Genomic DNA, 21,279 nt, shown 5'->3' with positions numbered 1-21,279 from the left:
TTTCCTTCCTTCCTTTCTTTCTTAAGTCTTAACTATATCAACAGCCAACACACTTGCTCTATATTCATGTACATTCTATAAATAGCATTATTGTTATTATGTCTTCTTTTCTTTGTAATATTTTTACTATCTATATGTGGGTAAATTCAATAAAGTCTTCCCTCTTTCTTCCTTCCTTCCTTCCTTCCTTCCTTCCTTTCTTTCATTCATTCAGTCATTCATTCTTTCTTTCTTTCTTTCTTTTTTTCTTTCTTTCTTTCTTTCTTTCTTTCTTTCTTTCTTTCTTTCTTTCTTTCTTTCTTTCTTCCTTTCTTCCTTTCTTTCTATTTCTCTTCATCAGGGATCTTTTCCTTTATTAACTCATCTCCAAGCCACTTGTAAGGGTTCTATAGAGTAGGCCTGGTCCCCATCCACCTCACGTCCAACATGGCGGCACATTATTGGCAAACGAGGTAAGATTTTTTCCATCTCTTTATCAACAAGATCTTTCCTAAAACCTACATTTTCAATGTCACCTCAGCTCTCTATCTCAAAGAAGAATAAGCTTTCTTAATGTTGTGAATATTGGAGCTTGATATTGTTGTTTTTGAGGTGGTAATTTCCACTTGCCAAGCTTCTTTATGAACCGGCATTTTGACTTCATAAAACTTTAAGAGCTCAATGCTTTGATGGAATTATAAAAGTCTCATAAACTCCAATACTTCATAAAATGAATTTGAGCGCATTTACCAAAGGAATGGAATAATTATTTCAAAGGTAGTGGAGGGGAATATTTTAATTCTACAAAGAGGCTTCATTACTTATTAACTATCGATAGAGATTTAAAATTCAGCAAACACATTACAGAGATAGCACGGAAGGTTGGCAAGCAAATTCAAGTCTTACAAAGACATAAGAAACTAATTAATACTGATGCCAAAGTCAAATTATATAATGCCTATTTTTTACCTCATTTAGATTATTGTTCTATTGTATGGCATCATTGCGGGAGAGGTAATTCAACCAAATTAGAAAAACTTAATGAACGCGCTTTGCGTTTTATTTATAATGATCATAAAAGCACATATGAGGAATTATTGTTGCGTATTAATCATCCTACTTTGTATAATAGGAGAATGCACAATATTTTAATATTAGTATTTAAGGCTCTGCACGGACTGGTTCCTGAATATATTTCTAAGTTATTTACACTACGTAATTGTAGCATTAATTTACGGGGTGATAACATTCTTATAGTACCTAGAGTAAACACCACTAGTTATGGTCTTCATTCCTTGGCTTATCAGGGTAGTAAGTTATGGAATTCTCTTCCAAACAACATGAGATTGTTGCACGAATTAAGTAAATTTAAATCGGAAATTTCCAAAGTCAAATTTGATATTGACTGTTGTACCTTTTGTAGAGGATAATTCTATTTTAATTTTATTTTACATATATACATATATTTATTTCATTGTTTACATCCATATTTTTATATTAGCATCATGTAATTTTAATTTTTAGTTTAGGTTATTTATAACTTGGAGATATTAGCATGTACTTGCTATCTTGTAATTCAAGTATAATTCTCATACTCATTAATTATTCATGAGGTAACTAGCCAATCGATTACCTCGTACCTGGTCACATGATGTATCTTGAAACTAGGTCAAGTGTCTTAAAGCCGGGGAGGGTTTTGATATCAGCAGGGAAGAGGTGGGGCTGATGAATTGGAACAAAAGAAATTAATTCAGTCGACCAACAACTGGATCAAAATTAATTCAGTCCAAGGACTGGAACAAAATTAATTCAGTCCAAGCATTGAATCAAGTCAATATATAGAAAGATGAAAACAGAAAATTTAATTCATCAAGCATTTATTTCAGAAGTTATTACCAATAAACTATAATCAATAATAGTTGCAAATATACTCAACACTTCATTTAACAACTTACTTAGATATTAATGAAATTTCAAAACAATTTGCTATCGTAAACTTAGCATTTTCTATAAGTATAAATATAAGTTTTAGCATTCATTCAAGCGCAAGCTAGATTTTGAACTGGTTGATTGTAACATTACAGTTGCCAGATATATTGATAGGCCCGTCAGAAGAAAAGCTCCAAAAATTAGAACATGTATTTTCATTTAACTGAGCTTCGTGCTCATAACCAGTGATATCATTAAATATAGATTTTAATTCATTGATATCAAATACAGGCATTTCTATATCATTCTTAATTTCACTTCCCTTAATTTCATTCTTTGACTCAGATGAAACCTGTTTTGGCTGAGCTGGTGGGTTCAAAATGTTAGGAACTTTTTGCTCCTGCTCCTTGCTACTTTTTTCATATGCCAAAAGAGCATCACTAACGTGACCACTTCTGCTTCTTATAAGCTTTTCGTCAACACTTGCATTAAACAGTTTGCTAACACATGTAACGCGAAGACTATGGCTAGTTTTCCTTTTACTGCCAATTGCCAAGCACAAACTAGGAAGAATTTCATTGAGAGTATGAATTCCTACAACACAGTTTTTGTACGCAAATTTTCCGTCCTTATATGGCTGAAAATAGAAACCTTTTGCTTTAACACGAAGATTGTTTACGAGGTCAAAATACCGATTATAAATCTTAACCAAGCAACGCTCGTGGCTCTCATTGCCCTTTTCGTGGCAAACATGTTTAATCACTCTCGCTTTCTTTTTCAAATCTGCTATGCCACCATGAAATGTTTTGGAAGAATTTTCACGATAAATTATGGTATTATCGCCTTCTATTTCGATATCGCTAATCCTTAATTGCCTATGTTCTTGAGAACGCATGCCAAATAGTTTACCATTATAAAAGTACACTGTATTAAGCAAAATCTTAGCTGTTGACTGGCCTAGTACTCCTTTCCTCCACATCGTCTCTTCCTCTTCTTCTGTAATCACCTCTTTTTCTTCCTTTCTATTAGTAACCCCTTCGGCGTGGACACTTTTCATCTCTGCATCCAGAATTTTTCTCAGTCCAGAAAAACTAAAAGAAAAACGTTCAGTTAGAATAATATAAGGTTTTATTCATGTGCAAAGTAAAGCAAATAAACAGAAAGTTTCTAATTAACTCACCACATGTTAGACTTGTCAAGCATATTGACTGTCGTTTCGGTTTTTCGACTCTAGGTGGCGTTTAAGGCTAGCGATAAGCTGATAAAGCGTACGAGCAGGATATGGCGAACCTTTCTTGTTTGCTGCTTCTTCAACAAATTTACCAAGCCAGAAGTTTAGGGATGGAACTGTCATAGTTTCCCATGCCTCAATATCCAAATTTTGAATGCTCTCTAGCGAGACATCCATGGAGGTAGACTCCAAACTTGCCACTTTGTTTTCTCTACTTTGCCTCCATTCTTCAAAAATATTCACAGCCCAGTTATTCTTGTAACGGGTTGAAATTGGCACAGCTTTTTGCAAAAGTTCTTCTTCTTGGGCTTGACTTTTCACTTTTCGAAAGCGTTTTAAAGGTAGAAGCTCCGCTTCTTCATCGCTGTCTCTTTGACGAGAAGCCATGTTGAAATGAATACATTCAGAGAAAAATAACTGCTATTTGCATAAGTAATTCAGATAGCATTTATCTTAAGAAATCCCAAAGGACGAAAGCAAAATAAAACCATTACAAAACAAAAGATTGTCATTATTACAACTAGGTGAATGGAGCGAAGATCATATACAATGAAATAAATACAAGATAAAAACAACATCCCTCCCGAATAATTAATGAGTATGAGAAGTCATTTCAAATCCTCCAAATCGGACTGGACGGGATTTCAAAGTCCTTGCAATTAGTTCCAGTCCGAGGCTTCGCCTCGGACTGGAACTAATTGCGCGGACTTGAAATCCCGTCCTGTCCTCATTGTCGGATTTGAAATATTACATAAAGTTATTGTATTGTATTGTATTGTATTACGTACTTTCTCAATGTCAAGCCTGAAATTTCTATTTTCAAAGAATTGCTAAACTTGATATTACTAAAAAAATGTATAATATATAAATGCCAAGACAAGAATGAAATACACCTCATCCTTTGAGTAGGGGATCATTTTATACCCCAGTTATAAAAAGGTTTAGATTCTGTTTTGTACACAAAAAATATCTTTGCAAGTACAGTACTAAGCTTATAAACAATAGACTCTTATCCTTAAGACAACTTTAAGTAGAGCTCAGTCTAGGAGAAGAATCAATTAAATTTTCCTCTTCTGGGAATTTAAATTCATTGTTTTTTTCTTCCAAAAAAGGTCACATTTTTTTCTGATTCTAGTGATTTCCTCTTTTTACCATTTTTTTGGAAGTACCTGAAAATGAATGAGATAATGGGAATCTTTTTTTAAAATATCATCACTTTCCTTATTGATGATTTCTGAACCCCTTTAAAAAAACAATTTATTAGTTTGGAAAGCTTTATTAATGCAGTTACACACTTTTATAATACACTCAACAAAATTACTCAATTCTGATTGAGCGGAAGAGTTCAATTACCTTCATAAATCGTAGTCTGTAGAGTCCTTAAGTTGCTCAGTTTAGTTGAGTGTATTATAAACAAAAAATGGCATGATCTTCTCATACAATTCAGAATTTATAAATACTCATGATGTTTTGAAAGTTCTCAAATTGAACTCACCTAATTTTGAAACTTGCCAATTTAAAAAAAATTCAATCATCACTTGTACCTATCAATTCAGAATTGTACTTGAGATTGTGCGATTTGCTATATATTTCCTTTTTTATCCACTTAATTTCAATTTAATTTCAATTTCCCGCAGGGTCCAATATCTGTTTCTACTATATCTGTCATCATTTACATTGATATTATCTGTGGACAAAGGGATTTTTAAAACATGTGATCAAAGTAGCTTTTGCAAGTAAGTATGGATGTCATATACTATACCAGGGACTGTGGATGGAGGGTCTACTGTTTGGGGGGTGAGAGGGGCTAACAACCCCCTGAAGTCAGGAGCACCTAGGGGGTTCAGGGGTATGCCAGCCCTGAAAAATTTTGAAATTGAGATCCCTGGAAATTTTTAATTTTGAAATTAATTTTGAAATTACACCTTAGCTCCACATTCCCTGACTTGATCAAGGGAGGGCATAAAAAAAGGATAAATGGGATGCATTTTCTTCCTTTATTTCCCTTTGTGCAAGACGCATTAAGTATAAAATACAGACCTTTTTAGCTTGAGCTTAATTTTTCATTATTCTCTGTCTAAGCTTAAAATATCTATTCTGGAAGTTTTTAAAGTTAAGTGATGTGAATCACGTTTTGGGTATTTTCACTTGGATTTCTCCAAAATTTGTTACTAGGACTTTGTCTGGAAAAGAATTAAAGGGACCTACTTCAAGACCCGGTTTAGGTAACTAATCAGCATTTGTTTAATTTTTTCCAGGCGTAACCGTGCAATAAAAGCTGGAGAATCACCTTATAGTGTTCTTAAAGATTCCTTGGTTCTTACAGATTCCACTATAGAAGCAAATATACTGAATACCAATAATAATGTCACATTAAAATTAGAACTATTTACTTTAGAAAAAAATACAGCCAGATTTAAAATTAATGAAGTGAATCCAATTAGACCTCGTTGTCAAGTAAAAGATTCGTTAGTCAAGGAACCATTAACAGTTAGGTAAGTCAACTTCTAATTGATCAGATTTTTTTACTACATCATATACCTGCAAAAAATACTTTATCGAACCCTGAAACAACCTTTGGTCTGATTACGCCAGGGTACAGATAACTCACAGATCCAATTCTGAAACAACCTATGATCTGATCAAAGCAGGGGCACAGCTTTCTTAGGGATTTAGCTGGCTAGGTTTTGCAGAGGAAAGAAAACTGGAGACCCCAGTGAAAAACCTTTGAATCAAGGGAGATCACTTGTGATGTTGAGTCCAGGAATCAAACCTGAGACATCAGAGACATCAGACAATGTCCAGCCAAAACTTAGACTTGTCCAGTCAAATCTTTGCCTTGCAGGTTATTTTTGAACACTAACGTTGAGCCAGTAATAAAGTATGACTAAGCTAAAATTGATTTGGCCTGTGATCATGACAGGTGACTGATTGGTCTTTATTTTAAACCCTGCCTTGATATTTTAATTAGACCCTTCCCATGGAGATTCCAATCCTTCTTCTAGGAGAGGTATCTATATTTTCTGGCTTTCATTGTTGATTGTAGATGACATTTTCATTACCATTGAAACACAGATACAAGAAAGTCAAGCAAGACGACAATAGTATTCATATCCAGTTTGAAGAAGACAACAGCGTAGTACTGACATACAAACCATTTAGATTAGACTTCGTGGTAGCAAATGAAGTGGCTGTTTCTGTGAACTCCAAGGGATTGATGAACTTTGAACATTATAGAGAAAAAGCGTAAGTAGTAGTAATATACATGGTAAAAACCTGCCAGTACCTGATGTAAGTCAACTAGCCACAAATAACTCACAGATCAAACCCTGAAACAAACTCTGGGATGAACTAAGTCAGAGCCTAGCTAACTCACAGATTTAAACCTGAAAAAACCTCTGGGCTGATCAAAGTCAGGGCATGGCTAACTCACAGAGGAATTTGGAATTTCTGAAGAGTAGGGGGTCAGAGAAAGAACAAAAAATACAGAGTTTGTATGGAAGAAAATAGGAATTTCTGGGGGCTAGGGGGGTGTCTTTAAAAAATACCTCCATGAGGGGGTATGGATAATTTTTGGAACTACACAATTCTAAAAAGATTCTGAGTTGATCTAAGTCAGAACATAGTTAACTTGCAAATCAAATCCAGAAGCAAACTTTCAGCTGATGTGAGTCACCAGAAATGTTCTCAGTTTTACTTGAAACCTGAGAAGTGACACTCAGTAATAGGTAGTTTTACTAAGAGAATGGTTCTTTTGATATTTAAGGACTCCTAAGCCTGATAAAGAAGACAATAGCGAGGCTCAACCACCAGGAAGTGAGGAAGAGGCAACATCTGATACTCCAGCAGAAGCAGAGAAAAAGGTATGGTTTGAGATTTTGATTTGTAAATTTGTAAAATGGATCATTTTTATAGTCATTCTTGTCTTGGATTTTCCAGGAAGAGGAGGAGGAAGAGAAGAAAGTGGAAGAAACTAAAGATGAAGAAGGAATGTGGGAAGAAAATTTCAAAGAGCATCATGATTCCAAGCCTAGAGGTTTGTCGTTTTATGAGTTATGAATTTAACATCAGCTCTTAAGAATTAAATTTTTGTTTGGCTTACACACAGCCATTATCAAAGATAGAATTTCACAGCAGCCATGTCAAGGGCAGGAACATGGCGATATTTTTGCATGACAAATAACTTGATTTCCCTGAGGAGAATTTTTTGATTTTTTAGCCCTAACAAAATGACAGCCATAAAACCACTCTAAAGTACACACAGTAATCTTGCTGTTAAGGTGGCTGCCTACTTTTGAACGTTCAATTTGAGCCCACGATGTGCGCACGTTCAAAAACCGCTGAAAAATCTACAATATTTTATTGAAGAACCATACGCATTTTGAGCTTCAACAAGGCAAAACCCTCATATTTTGCACGGGACTCTCTACTTTTTAATAGCTCATTCAATAAAACTCCTAAAAACCTAGGTTATATCAGCATTTTAGGAAAAGTTTAAATCAGTAACACATGAAAAAATAGATTTTTGTAGGGATTTTTGTTCGACTTTATGAGAAATTTTAAGAGCACCAAAACTACAAAATTTGACAAATCAATGTATCTCTTTGTCTTTTTGTCAAAAATATCCATGTATTATTGTAGAATGATTGACTAGCCTTCATTCATGCAATCATATATTCTGCAAATAACTATTATCTTATGAATCTTAATTTTTTCTAATCACTTCTGGTGGTGCAATTTTTACTCCAAAAGCTCGTGTGTAGGCTAGTTCCATTAAATGCTGAATATCTCGAAAACTCGGGACACCCTATTTTTCTTTCCATATTTGGAATCGGCATTAAATGTCAATTAGGAAAAATCGAAGTTTTAAAAAAAGTTTAAGTCAATTTCCAAAAGTAGCCATGTAGCCACATTCAGCAGGTGAAATTCTTAAAACATGTATTTGGTATTATATATTACAGGACCTAGTTCGGTTGGGATGGACATATCATTTCCAGGAGTAGAACATGTGTATGGTATTCCTGAACATGCTGATTCACTGGCTCTCAAAAACACTATGTAAGCAGAAAGAATTTTATTCATTATTTTGATAGGTTTCATTTGATTAATTAGGTGGCTTGGTAGGTGCTTAGAGGTTCTGTGAGCTGTGATATGTTTTGTTATTTAACAATCTATTTTCCCATGCACCTGAGGATGATGAAAGTCAAAATGTCAGGATACTGGACCATGGGCAAAATACTGCCTATTTGTGCAGTAAATCAGAACTCACAATTTTTAGGATACAGGACCAGAAAAAAATAAAGTATTTTATCAACTTCCAGTTAGTCAAAGCTGTTATCTTTTGTTCATTACAGTGGATCAGAACCTTATCGTTTGTATAATCTTGATGTCTTTGAATATGAGTTGGATTCCCGCATGGCTTTATATGGTTCCATTCCTGTCATGCTGGCCCACAGGTAAGGTTATACTGTCATACTAATTGAGTATCAATCCTAGCCAAGAGAGGCAAGAGAAATGGTGTTACACTCTGATACTCCTATGTGCATGCCGTATATCATGTTTTCTTCCCTTTTTTCCATCTATTTTTCCATCCATTCATTTAGTTTCTTTTCCAATCGCTCAATTTATTAGTGTGAGCAAAACTGTGGGAATCTTCTGGATGAATGCCGCAGAGACCTGGGTGGATATCAGTAGCTCTGATGCCAGAAAGGTATGATTATGGGCTGTACTATTTCATTATCTGGGTATCCTGTGGTATATGTCCACAGGGAACCCACTGGTATCTTTTTGAGCTTTTCTACATCTTATAATAAAAGTGCTGTTTCTTTCTTCAAAGCTCTCTCATTTTCTATTTCCCTTCTTTCCACTACCTTTCAGTCCATGTTAAATTCCCTGATGTCATTTTTCAAGGCTGAGGAAGAAGTCCCACAGGTGGAGACTCACTGGTTCTCGGAGAGCGGTATTATTGATGTGTTTGTCATGCTGGGACCCAAGCCACATGATGTATTCAAGCAGTACGCAACCCTTACTGGTCCTACAGCACTTCCTCCTGTAAGTGTGATAAGTCATTGGTGTTCTTTACTATCTTCATGTCATACCATAAATTCCTGGTCATAAGCCCTCAGCTTATACAACTTGATAAAGGCTTTTGGGTGGACTTTAATTCATGGTGTTCATAACCAGGGGCGGGGGGGGGGGGTTACTTATAAACAGGACTCTACGATATTGTATGACATCGTTATTCATGCTGAAATTATGAAATTATCATATTTATTATCATTTATTCTCCAACTTTCTTTGGTGTCTTTCTCAACAGCTTTTTGGCATAAGCTACCAACAATGTCGATGGAACTACAATGATGAAGAAGATGTCAAAAAGTATGTTTTATTTTATACTGCAGTTAGATACCATGTTTACCAGACCTCAGGTCAATGTCATACTGGGTAATGTTTCAACCATCACTCTAGAATAGGTTCTGGAAAATCGCATGGCTAATTTGCAATACAATGTGATAACCATTATGGTATCTAGCATGAATATAAACTATTGTAACGCTGTATTCTGGTAACCATACTGGTTTGTAGATGAAGCTGCAGTTTATTATCATCATCACTTACTAACAACGTCACTGTCATCATCATCAACATCAATGTCACTATTTTCATCATCATCACTGTAATCATTACTACCACTGATATCACTGCATTCACAATATTATCAATGTCATATCATCATCATTGTCATCTTCATCATCAACAGTCATCATCAGCATTAATATCATGATCATCTATTGTTTTTGTTGGTGTTTGTTGTCATCTTTCTTCACACTAGAGTTTATCCAAACACTGAACTGTAACAGTAGTTTTACTTAGGACTTGTTTAACTATTAATATTAATGTTGACATTATCTTTTTACCAGCGTTGACGCAGGTTTTGATGAACATGATATTCCATATGACGTTCTCTGGCTGGATATAGAGCACACTGATGGGAAAAAGTATGAACCTTTCTTTCCATATTCTCTATAGTTATTCAATGTATTTACTAGATTTTCTTATGGTTCTACATTTGTGGTATATTTTTGCTGAAGTACAGTAAAAAAAAAAGTTTAAATTCCTGATCAAAGAGAGTTGAATTTCTTCTTTGATCTCTATCCTTGAAAATCCTAATTTTATCAGTATCCTGAAACAGCTTATGGGCCAATCAAAGTCAGGGCATTGCTACCTCACAGATGGAACCCACCTTCATATAAGCGAACGCTGTAAAGAAAGACCTGAAAAAATGATTTCAGGCTTCAACGGGAAACGAAACTGGGTTTTCATGCCAGAAAAACATGCCACGTCACGCCTCCAAACATCCATGACTCTGCTGACAAACATCAAACTTTTGTATTGCATTCCTTTCTTCATGTTTTGGTATCAAAGGTTGATGTTTATCAGTGGTGTCATAGTTGTTTGAAGGCATGACCGTGGCATGTATTTCTGGTGTGAAAACCCAGTTTGGTTACATCGATAGTATTTCCGTGAATTGTCCTAAAACATTGATTGTCATTTAAGGTACATGACATGGGACAGCAGCAAGTTCCCCACACCTGATGTTATGCAGAACAAGTTGGCTGCCAAGTCAAGAAAGGTAGGCTATACTGCAAATATTAGTTATTATTAATAGTAATCAATGACGCAGATGATGACAGAACTTACTTGACAGTACTCTGTGATTTCTACATGAGATTCCTGATGCGTCATTCATATTGTTATTGTTTTCTCCATTATTAGTTTTCTTGGAATCTTGTGTGATGTGTTTCTGTGTTTTCTTTTATTAGATGGTAACAATTGTCGATCCTCATATTAAACGTGCTAGTGGATATCGCATACATGAGGTAAAATATCTATTCTTTGTATGCTTGTAAAAATTTTACTATTGGTATTTGTCTATTCATCCCTTCTATCCATTACATTTACTCCATTCTTGTATCCTGATGACCTGAATGGTCCAGTTGTCATTCCACCATCAATTTATCCATCTGTACATATTCATCTATATATATCCATCTGTTCATCCTTCACATCTCATCCACCATTTTATCATCCCATCCCATTTGCATTTTTATCCATTCTTCCATGCATTACATTTACTCTATTTTTGTATCCAAATCCAGTTTTCGATCCACTGTCAATTTATCCATCCATACATTCGTTTATATATATCCATCCATTCATCCTTCCATCTCATCCACCATTTTATCATCCCATTGACCCATCATTTGCTACTTCATTAATCTTTCCTTCCATTCTGTTATAGGAAGCATCTCGTCTTGGACTCTACATCAAGAACAAAGATGGAGGAGAATATGAAAACTGGTGCTGGCCAGGTAATTAAAGTAAACATGTACAATAGTTAAGAAAAGATCATGCACCCACTTACCACAACACATAATATTCTGAGCACACAATTCTCAACTCACACCTTGGTTTTTGAGGAGGGAGGATAACTGGAGGACCTGGAGAAATGCCTCATCATCAATGCTTATCAAATGAGAATGCTCCAACATAGCACGACAGCAGTCACTGCATTCATTTATTTATTTTATTTCATTCAATATTTTAACAGGAATATCTAATTTAGCACGGGCTAGTTTAAATAGATTCCTGTATAAAATAGATATAATTTACAAAGTAAATAAACACTACAATAATTACAAGTTACATTACAATACAATAAGATAATTGCTCAAAACAAGACAATGCACATAGCATCTAGCATTTAAAACAGCGACTGGCCTTTGCTATAAACTCTCCAAGATTGGAACTATATGTTTATCTAATGGAAGTTGGTTGAAAGTGCACGCTCCGTTTATGCAAAAGCTACAAGAAATTACAACCATACCAACAAATTTTCATATTCACATCATTTTGCTCTGTTCTCATTGGGTAATGAATAGCCGCAGCAGTCTTATTCAAGACGTAACAATTATTGTTATTCTGAATGTTTTAGGCACCTCTTCCTGGATTGACTTCACTAATCCAGAGTATCGTCACTGGTGGGCAGATCAGTTCTCTCTTGATAATTACAAGGTGAAATTTTGTTTAAATAAAATAATATTATATGTATAATTTCTACAGATATTTAACAAATAAAACAGCTTTTTTTGTGCTCCGTTCAGTAATAAAGCACGCAGGAAAAGCATAAGCATGAAAGAAGTGTGCTTAGGGCACTTCCTAAGTGCTTACGGTGCATGCTTGTCAGTGACAGTATCATTGTTTATACTTTCATACATAGTGTCTGATAACCAATCAGAAAGTGAGAATAAATTTGACAACAGTATGATATTGTTTGATGCACATGATGACAGTTTAACATGGAGTTACCTCAAGAGGTACATGAAATTCTACATGAGATTGCTGATGCATCAAGACTTGACAAGGAGATTGTGCAAATAGATCTCTTAACCTTGGGTGTGAGGTTTTCCTATTTCAGACCAAGTGTCATCTAGAGTATCATCTTCTTTGTTTGATGGTTGTAGTACACAAGGAGACACATAAATAGCCTTAATTATATATTTTTTATTTAAAGGGTTCTACCAATACTCTCTTTATATGGAATGACATGAATGAGGTATGATTATTATTATTATTATTATTATTATTATTGTCAACATCATCATCCTCAGCATCATCATCAATTCATCCTTCCATCCTTCCATCTATTCATTCATTCATCCATCCAACCATTCATCCATCTATTCATTCATTCATCCATCCATCCACCCACCCACCCATCCATCCAACCATCCATCCATCCATCCATTCATCCATCCTTCCATCCTTCCATCTATTCATTCATCTATCCATCCATCCAACCATCCATCCATTCATCCATTCTTTCATCCATCCATCCATCCATTCATTCATTCATTTGTTAGAAAAACTCATGATATTGATGTGCAGAAATCCCACACAAACAGACATTTCATACACGAGGGTATTTTCAACATACGTACATGTGAGCATATACTTAGAAATATATTTTCATTACAAATATTTAAGCGATTATTAAGTTATTAACATTTTGTTTTTATTCTCATCCAGCCTTCAGTTTTTCATGGACCTGAAATAACCATGCATAAAGATGCAATTCATTTCGAGAACTGGGAACATCGTGATGTCCATAACATCTACGGCATGTATCTACACATGGCTACTGGTCAGGGGTTGATGCAGCGGTCAGGAGGCAGGGAACGTCCATTTGTACTGTCGAGAGCTTTCTTCGCAGGATCACAGAGATATGGTACTTATACAGAGTGCAGAAGATGTTTTTTCTTTGTGCCAAATGGGAATACAATATTCATTCACTTATTCATTCATTCCCATTTGGGAATAATCTCACATCCATCCATCATATGGCTCTCATTCATCCCATCCCATCTATGAATCCATCCCATCTCACATCCATCCATCCCATGACTCTTTCTCATCCCATTCATTCATCCACCCCATCCTATAGATTCACTATCACATACAATATATAACAACAAAGTGGTGACAACAAAGCAGAATGGGGCCATCTCAAAGCATCCATCCATCCCATGACTCTTTCCCATCCATCCATCCATCCCATCCCATATATTCACTCTCACATACAAGATATAACACAAGGATGTGATTGATTGATTCCAAAGGTCCCATATGGACTGGTGACAACAAAGCAGAATGGGGCCATCTCAAAGCATCCATCCCCATGATTCTAAGTATTGGTATAACAGGACTGCCATTCTGTGGAGGTATGTTGATAAGTGAGCATGTGTACATCTTCCCATGATGAAACATGTCCAAGGTTGTTGCAAGACAGGGGCATCGCTAGGTCCCAGGAATTGGGGGCACACTGAGAATAAAAAGTAAAAAACAAACAAACAAAAAAGGAAATAAACATTTTTATTCATTCAATCTAATTTCTAATATTTTACTTTTTCTTTTATTTCTATTAATTACCAAAAAGTTTTTTGGGGAGAGGTGACTCATATGACCCCCTTGCTACGCCACTGTCGCAAGAGTTTGTTTTGATCATTGAGTAGCAATCACGACAGAAGCAAAGTTTATTTAAAGTAAAAGTACTAAAGTTTATTGAACCCACATTTGAGGCACATACAGAAAGCAATGTAGGATTGCATTTCTTATATTCATATAAAGTAGATTGTTTTAGATTATAGGAAAAACCTATTGTATGTTATAATTATTCCTTACAGCTGATGTTGGTGGATTTTTTGGCAACCCAGATACTGAGCTTTTGACAAGGTGGTACCAGGTAAGCACAATAAAGTATAGCGATTCAATAAATAGTCTCATATTTTTTAGGCAACAATATTTTGTGGTATTGTTGTTTAAAAATTAAGCTTTCTGATTGGCTAACATGTGATGACAAGAAAAGCTTGGAGATTCCACCTAAAAACAAATATATTTTCTTCCAACTAGCCGTCAATATGTCGTGGTTGTGAAACAATTGCTAAAAGTCTAAAAAACACTATCTGCTCAAACACTGACTACCATCTGTAAAATGGAAATGAAACACCATCAGAAGCACTTTATTCTGACAATATAAAAACAACAACGACTGCTAAGGTGTCTTCGTACTTGGATAGTTATTAAAGTTGTGAATTACATTTTTTTCTTTAAGCAAAGTTTTCTCTGAAAACAAATTTCTAGGCAGGTTTTGAACCTGTAACCTTCCGTTTGCTAATCAGATAACGACTACAACAGGTTCCATAATTCAAAATCACCCTTAAAGTTTAGTTAAACATATTTTTATGATAGGCTGGTGCATTTCAACCATTCTTCCGTGCACATGCTCATCTGGACACCAAGAGGCGCGAGCCATGGCTGTTTGATGACAACACAAAGAGGATCATACGGGAAAGTATACGACGCAGATATGCTTTACTGCCATTCTGGTACACCTTGTTCTTCCATGCTTCAAATGAAGGAACACCAATTGTCAGGTATGTAGTTATTGTACCACAGTTGATAATGATGCTGCTTGGTCCTGATTGGTTGATCAGCCATGGTATATAAGAGTATATACCACAGTAATTCTCCAGTTTCAAGTTTTTTCCCTCAGCGTTATTGTGCATTAAAATACTAGATTCAGCCATTCAACTACAACCTGTGGAATTTAATTAAGTTGTATTGTTCTGTAGTACATATATTTCTTACTACATAACTTGCTGTAATCAAACAAGGGAACACTTTGCACACTGGTCATCGGTGCTAAGACTGAGCAAAGGCGAACTCAAAATGGGAACATTATGTGATTTTTTCAAGGACCAGCCACAGACCACCCTAGAAGGTCCTAAAAAGTAGGGGGTTGAGACATTAAAAAAATGCAGCAGACTAGTACATATGAGACTAAAAGTGTCCGTTAGGGAAGGAGGAGAACTAGTATTAATTAGTGAAAAGTGGGGAGGCTATAGCATCCCAGGCCCTCCCTCTCCCAAGTCTTTATAGTAAATGCCCATGATTATCCTAGCATGTACCTTTCGAGCACCCAAATTTTGCATGATATTGTTTGATGCACATGATGACAGTTTAACATGGAGTTACCTCAAGAGGTACATGAAATTCTACATGAGATTGCTGATGCATCAAGCATAAGGACAGTTATGCTAATAGACCTTCATGAATTTTCTAGATCAGGTTCTTCTAGCAGCTGATCATCCATTGATCAACCAAATATATCATCTCTGTCCTCCCTCTCCACGGTCTCTGTATTAGCACGAGGCAGGGACAGATCCAGGGGTGGTGAGGGGGATGACTTTGCATAAACAAAAAATGTGTTTATAACTGAAAACATTTATTGGGAAAAGCTTTCACTTGGTTTACTCAAACTTAATTTCCGTCAATTTGGGTTCCCTGTGGTTCTAGTGCAAGGTACCCTGTAGCAGTTACCTTCATTTAAAAAATCCTGGATCTGCTTCAACCTATGATACACAGATGGTTCTATAGCTTTTTTGCCGGCTTGTACTTGCTTTGTATCATAGGAAAATTATTTTAGAAGTATTATTGTCAAGGTATATTGTTTTATATCCCATGGTTTGCATCAAACTATCAAAATTTATTGACTCTGCATTTCATTACTTGTAATTATGACATGTTTCTATCGATGATGTTAAAGTATTTTTTGTTTTGTTTATTGTATTCATGACTGTTTGCATATTGTGTTTAAGGCCTCTTTGGGTGGAGTACCCCAAGGACAAATCCACCTTCACCATAGATGATGAATACCTCATTGGTAAGCAAAATATTATAACTGAATTATTACACTAAAACTTTCTTTGATTATTCAATTTATTGAAAGACTGGGTTGGGTGTTCTGCTAATGTACCACCTCACACCACTGGGTTCATGGGTTCTGTCCCCAGGCTTATAATCATTTGAGACTGGCGGTGCTTGTTAGTTTTCTCCTATAATGTGAGGGTTTCTATTCAGGTTCTCTGCAAAAATCAAATTATCATGCCACTTCCAGCATTCTTGACATTAAATAATTTCTTTCTTTCTTTCTTTCTTTCTTTCTTTCTTTCTTTTTTTCTTTTTTTTTTTTTTGCATTTGAATATACAGAGTAATCCATTAGAATTTGTATCAGCTCTTCATAATTTATTATTAACTTATTAATAATGTGTTATTAAATTCTCTTAAAGGTACTGATATGCTGGTCAAGCCTGTGACTACTGCAGGACAAACCACCATGGATGTCTACCTGCCTGGCAAAGATGAGGTAAAGATAACCATACTCAACATGTGTTGTACATGCAGTCTAATTGACCTCTTTAACTTGAGTAATCCTGTCCCATTTCAGACCAAGTGTTATTCTCTCGAGAATAAGATTCTTTGTTTGAGTTGTATCCATATTCATGTGTAGTCTCATGTGCAACACTCAAACGAAATGAGACTCAAGTTAATTAAAAACAGCTAAGCTTACCTATAGAGAAAAAATATCACTCTGGGATCCTCACGAATACCCTACATTTCATATTCCGGCTGCATTACCAGCGTGGTTGGTCCTTAGTGTAGTGGTTAACACATCGGACTGGAATACTGAAGATGTGGGTTCGATTCCTGCCAAGGGCATTTGATATTTTTCTTTTATTCTCTCTAAAAACAGCTAAGTTGTCTCAAATCCTTAGGCAAATCATTCCAATCCTTAGTAACAGCGAACTTAAATGATAGCTGCCCCTTCTTGGAATTAATGAATGACATGTGGTCAGAGTTAATTCTAAGCTAAAAAGGCATATCTTAGAAATGAAAAAAAGAACTTGACTAATATTCTTGTTTTGTTGTAGTACTGGTACCATCTTGACACCCTCAAGATTTTCCGTGGAGGTAACAGCGTAACAGTTGAAGCACCTCTAGATAAGGTAAGATACATACAAACACAAGCACTTTAGAGTGATTTTCATTACAGGACTAAAAATAATGGCTGGACATTGGACAGTGTCTGGTCAGAACTGGGTCTCCCCTTCCCTTGAACAAAGTCAGAGTAATTAGTTCACATTGGTACTTATAATATTAAAGCTGATGGTATTAATGGCTTGGATTTTTGTTTAGATTCCAGTCTTCCAGAGAGGAGGTTCTATCTTTCCTCGTAAACAACGCATCCGTCGTTGTTCCAGTCTGACTCATGATGATCCGTACACACTGACACTGGCACTGGACATGAAGGTCAGTATAGTGATTATGATTGGACAATGATGTTGATGATGATGATGATGATGCCCATGGTGGTGGTGATGGTGATGGTAATGATGGTGATAATAATAGTAATGATGTTTATGGTGATTCTGCTATTGTTGATGATGGTGACAATGGTGATAGTGGCAATGGTGGTAGTGATGATGATGATGCGTGATGATGACTATGATTGGATGACCTCCATGATGCATGACGATGAAGAAATTGATGCATGAAATGATGATCATAAAAACGATGATGATGATGATGATGATGGTAATGATGATGATGCTGAAGCTTAAGATGCTTCTCATGATGATGATGTTACTGAAGCTGATGATGTTGATATGATGTCCAGATTAATAATTTGGTGTGAAATGTGATTGTCCATGTGAGTGTAGTCTTGAGAAAGACTGTTGTTGGTGGTGACTGACGTTTCAACAACCTGAGCGGAAGTCAAAATGAGACACAGTCGATGGTATTTATACCTCTGGTTCAGTCGTAATGTGAATGGTAATGAGTCAGTATTGTTATGTAAAGATGCATGGGTGTTATCACAAGTCGCAGTCTTTTGTTTGAGGTCGTGAATGAGATTAATAATGTTGACAATCACTGGTATGAAGGAATTCATACCAACGATTCATTCAAGATGATTACTTGGTTGATGTTGTTCAACTTTTATTTTACTTATACCCTTCTTTCATCATCAGGGCGAGGCTGAAGGGGATCTGTACATTGATGATGGCCACACCTTTGCCTACAAGAATGGCGCGTTCGCTTACATGAAGTTTTCATTCAAGCAAGGAAAACTAGTCGCTAAGTATGTACTTGATAGATTTAGCAAAGATGATGCAGCACCAAGTCAGCAGCACGAGATTGGCATTTCATTGTAACGTCAATTGTGACTCTTTTACATACTATTGAGGATGTTAGCTATGAAGAGGACAGGGTTGCATGTAACAGATTGTGCTCACACCTTAATCTTGATGCTGTTGTCTTTTCTTAACCTCTTACTGATTTAGTACATATATCAAACCATGTGACTTTTGGGAGCTGTGTGAAGTATGAGGAGGGAGGGAGGTATGGGTGGGGATATTCTTGCTCTCTGCTTTTTTCCGTGTCCCACTTTTACAACTTCGTTTGTTTTCTCTCTTTTACTTCACAAAATCCAACAATCTTGTTGTTTCTTCTCATTGGCATTCTGCATTTTATCATAGTTCTATTAACTATGATTCTATGCACCTCTATTTTTATATGTTTTCTGCGTACTCACTAATCATGCGTCGGGTATATCAAGCACATGGTATCTAGATGCTAACTAACAAATAGTAGCTAAATATGTGGTTAGGGGTGGAGTTACGGCAAAGACAGTTAAAAGCCTGATTCAGGAGAGAGGATTTGGAGGTTCCCCAGCCATAGTACGCTAGAGCTCTTTATTTTTGATGTTTTGATGTAATTCTAGGGATGAAAATAAACCTAAAGTGAAAGAACAACCTCCTGCTTCTGATAATGGATTATTCAAATCCATGTGGAATATGCTGTTAGTTAACTACTCCTTTCATTCTTCTTCCATTCTTCTTCCTTCTTGTTTCATTTTTCAAAAATAGACTGACACAAACCTTTCGTAAAATTTGATTAGTGGATTGGTGGAAGCAAAGTCATACCATTTTCCATACAGTGTGTTCATATGACACTTTGAATACTAGTCCAATTACGAATGCTGGAACGTTTACAGTCATGTCTAATGGATCATTTTTTCAATCTTATCTGAGCAGCTGTTCTTTACTCATGAAAAATAACTGTATTTTTTTCTTTTTCACAGTAATGTCAAGCCTAATACATCGTTTAAAACCAAGGCCTGGATTGAACGAATAGTCATTCTTGGAATCAGTAACTCTCCCAAGTCAATTGTCCTTAGATCAGGTTGGTATTCCTATATTATTAAGCAACTTAATTTTGACTCTTGGATGAGAAAAAAGCAAGTAATCAAAAAATGGGAATAAGAATAGGAAGAAATTTGAATGAGAATAGGAATAGGAAGGGGAATAAGAATGGGAATAGAAATGGGAAGAACTTCTGGGAAAGATTGTAGAGTGGGAGAACCCCCTAGAAAAGAAATTTGAAGTCTTATTTCGAAGTCTTATTAGTTATGAAACCCTAAAGATTATTACGTGATATCACAGCTGACAAGTTAATCATATTTGCTCTTTCTTCCAGATGGCAAAGAAACCCAACTTCCTTTCAGCCACGACTCTACCACTTTCGTCTTGAACATCAAGAAGCCCGCAGTCATTGCAGACAGCGAATGGGCCATAGCAATGTATGCATAGTGACACTATTTTATAGCGATTTGTTCTGTTTTTATACCAATATCATTACTATAATATTAAAGATTACATTTGCAAAAAGGCTGGAATGAGGTTCAGTTTCAGATGAAATCTTGCTCCAGATCTTTAGCAAAAATTCTTGCCTTAGTTGCATGGAGCTTGTTTACTACAAACTTGTACAAGAATTGATTTTATCCAAGATTTAATTTCTCCCAATGAAATTGATTTCCTTGCAAGTAAAATTGTTTTTTTCCCTGAGACTGTAAAAACTAACTGAAAGGTGACGATAATCAATGAAGAGTGGGAAATTCCTTATAGTCCAATCAGCGTCCAATCCTGGGGAACGGTGTGCCATTTTGAATATGATTCTCCTATTCCTTGTCCCAAGAAAATGTGACGGAGATATTAGCAACCTATATTGACAAAATCTAGTCTCTTAAAGGATCATGGGATCGTTGACTGAGCAACACCCATCCACAGTATTAAATTTTCCAGAATCACATGAAATCTATGCAGTATGTAATAAGCATTATTTCTTTTTCAAATTTGTGATCTCAAGCACAAAGCATGTGAAGCAGGGTCCAGAAAAGTAGGACGTAGGACATAGGTAGACGTAGGACGTAGGTAGATATGGGTAACCAAAAAAAACAACAACAAATGTAGTAAATAGAATATGACAAAAAGGGAATTTGCAAAATAAAATTGTATAAAAATGTCTCTGTTCAATAAAAAGTTTCGCTCACACCCATAACCCAGATTAATAATATGTATTAGCATTTTTACACAAGTGAATTTAATAAATCCAGCGTGCTCATAGCTCACAATTTACATCTTATGCACACACACTCACTCATTTATCTATTTGTGCCACTTGCAGAGATAAATATAATTTGAAAAGATGAAAAAACTCACTCTGTTATTTATTAGATTTACTTGTGTTAAAAATACTAAAATGAACCTTTCATCATGATAAATATTCCCTGATATTCACTTCGCCTTCAGCAAATACTTGTTAATTATACATTAATAGTCATGTATTATACACATATGGTCTCTGAGCTACACAGACCATGTCTCAAAACTGATGTGTATTG

The 21,279-nt window shown here is 35.6% G+C and overlaps 2 protein-coding genes across 4 annotated transcripts; one reads left to right on the top strand and one right to left on the bottom strand.

Moving 5' to 3' along the window:
• The first annotated feature begins 404 nt into the window (after positions 1–404).
• LOC116288965 (neutral alpha-glucosidase AB) lies at positions 405–20,900 on the top strand. Of its 3 annotated transcripts, XM_089024069.1 has the most exons (29): positions 405–452; positions 4,777–4,875; positions 5,398–5,634; positions 6,215–6,385; positions 6,906–7,002; positions 7,079–7,175; positions 8,101–8,197; positions 8,494–8,595; positions 8,771–8,849; positions 9,017–9,190; positions 9,456–9,517; positions 10,060–10,137; positions 10,697–10,772; positions 10,963–11,019; positions 11,442–11,511; positions 12,135–12,214; positions 12,714–12,755; positions 13,229–13,427; positions 13,819–13,920; positions 14,383–14,441; positions 14,948–15,132; positions 16,357–16,421; positions 16,829–16,905; positions 17,471–17,545; positions 17,736–17,849; positions 18,569–18,678; positions 19,321–19,398; positions 19,681–19,781; positions 20,076–20,900. In XM_089024069.1, the coding sequence occupies exons 1-29, from the start codon at positions 427–429 to the stop codon at positions 20,186–20,188; spliced, it is 2,922 nt and encodes a 973-aa protein (XP_088880195.1). In that variant the 5' UTR covers positions 405–426; the 3' UTR covers positions 20,189–20,900. The 3 variants fall into 3 exon arrangements, with proteins under 3 accessions (XP_088880195.1, XP_088880194.1, XP_088880193.1); XM_089024068.1 differs by lacking the exon at positions 19,321–19,398 and having other exon boundaries at positions 9,050–9,190; XM_089024067.1 differs by lacking the exon at positions 19,321–19,398.
• On the bottom strand, positions 1,840–3,526 carry LOC148904933 (uncharacterized). Its single transcript, XM_089023940.1, has 3 exons — positions 3,199–3,526; positions 3,089–3,116; positions 1,840–2,999 (listed from the first exon to the last, which is right to left on the bottom strand). Exons 1-3 carry the CDS (start codon positions 3,524–3,526, stop codon positions 2,030–2,032), a joined length of 1,326 nt encoding a protein of 441 aa, XP_088880066.1. The 3' UTR covers positions 1,840–2,029.
• Positions 20,901–21,279: the final 379 nt, after the last annotated feature.

This window comes from Actinia tenebrosa, unplaced genomic scaffold (assembly GCF_029948245.1).
Source record: "Actinia tenebrosa isolate PJP-AT-01 unplaced genomic scaffold, QUT_ActTen_1.0 PGA_scaffold8__29_contigs__length_14323225, whole genome shotgun sequence".
Classification (NCBI taxonomy): Eukaryota; Metazoa; Cnidaria; class Anthozoa; order Actiniaria; family Actiniidae; genus Actinia; species Actinia tenebrosa.
This window is presented reverse-complemented; position numbering and strand designations above follow the sequence as displayed.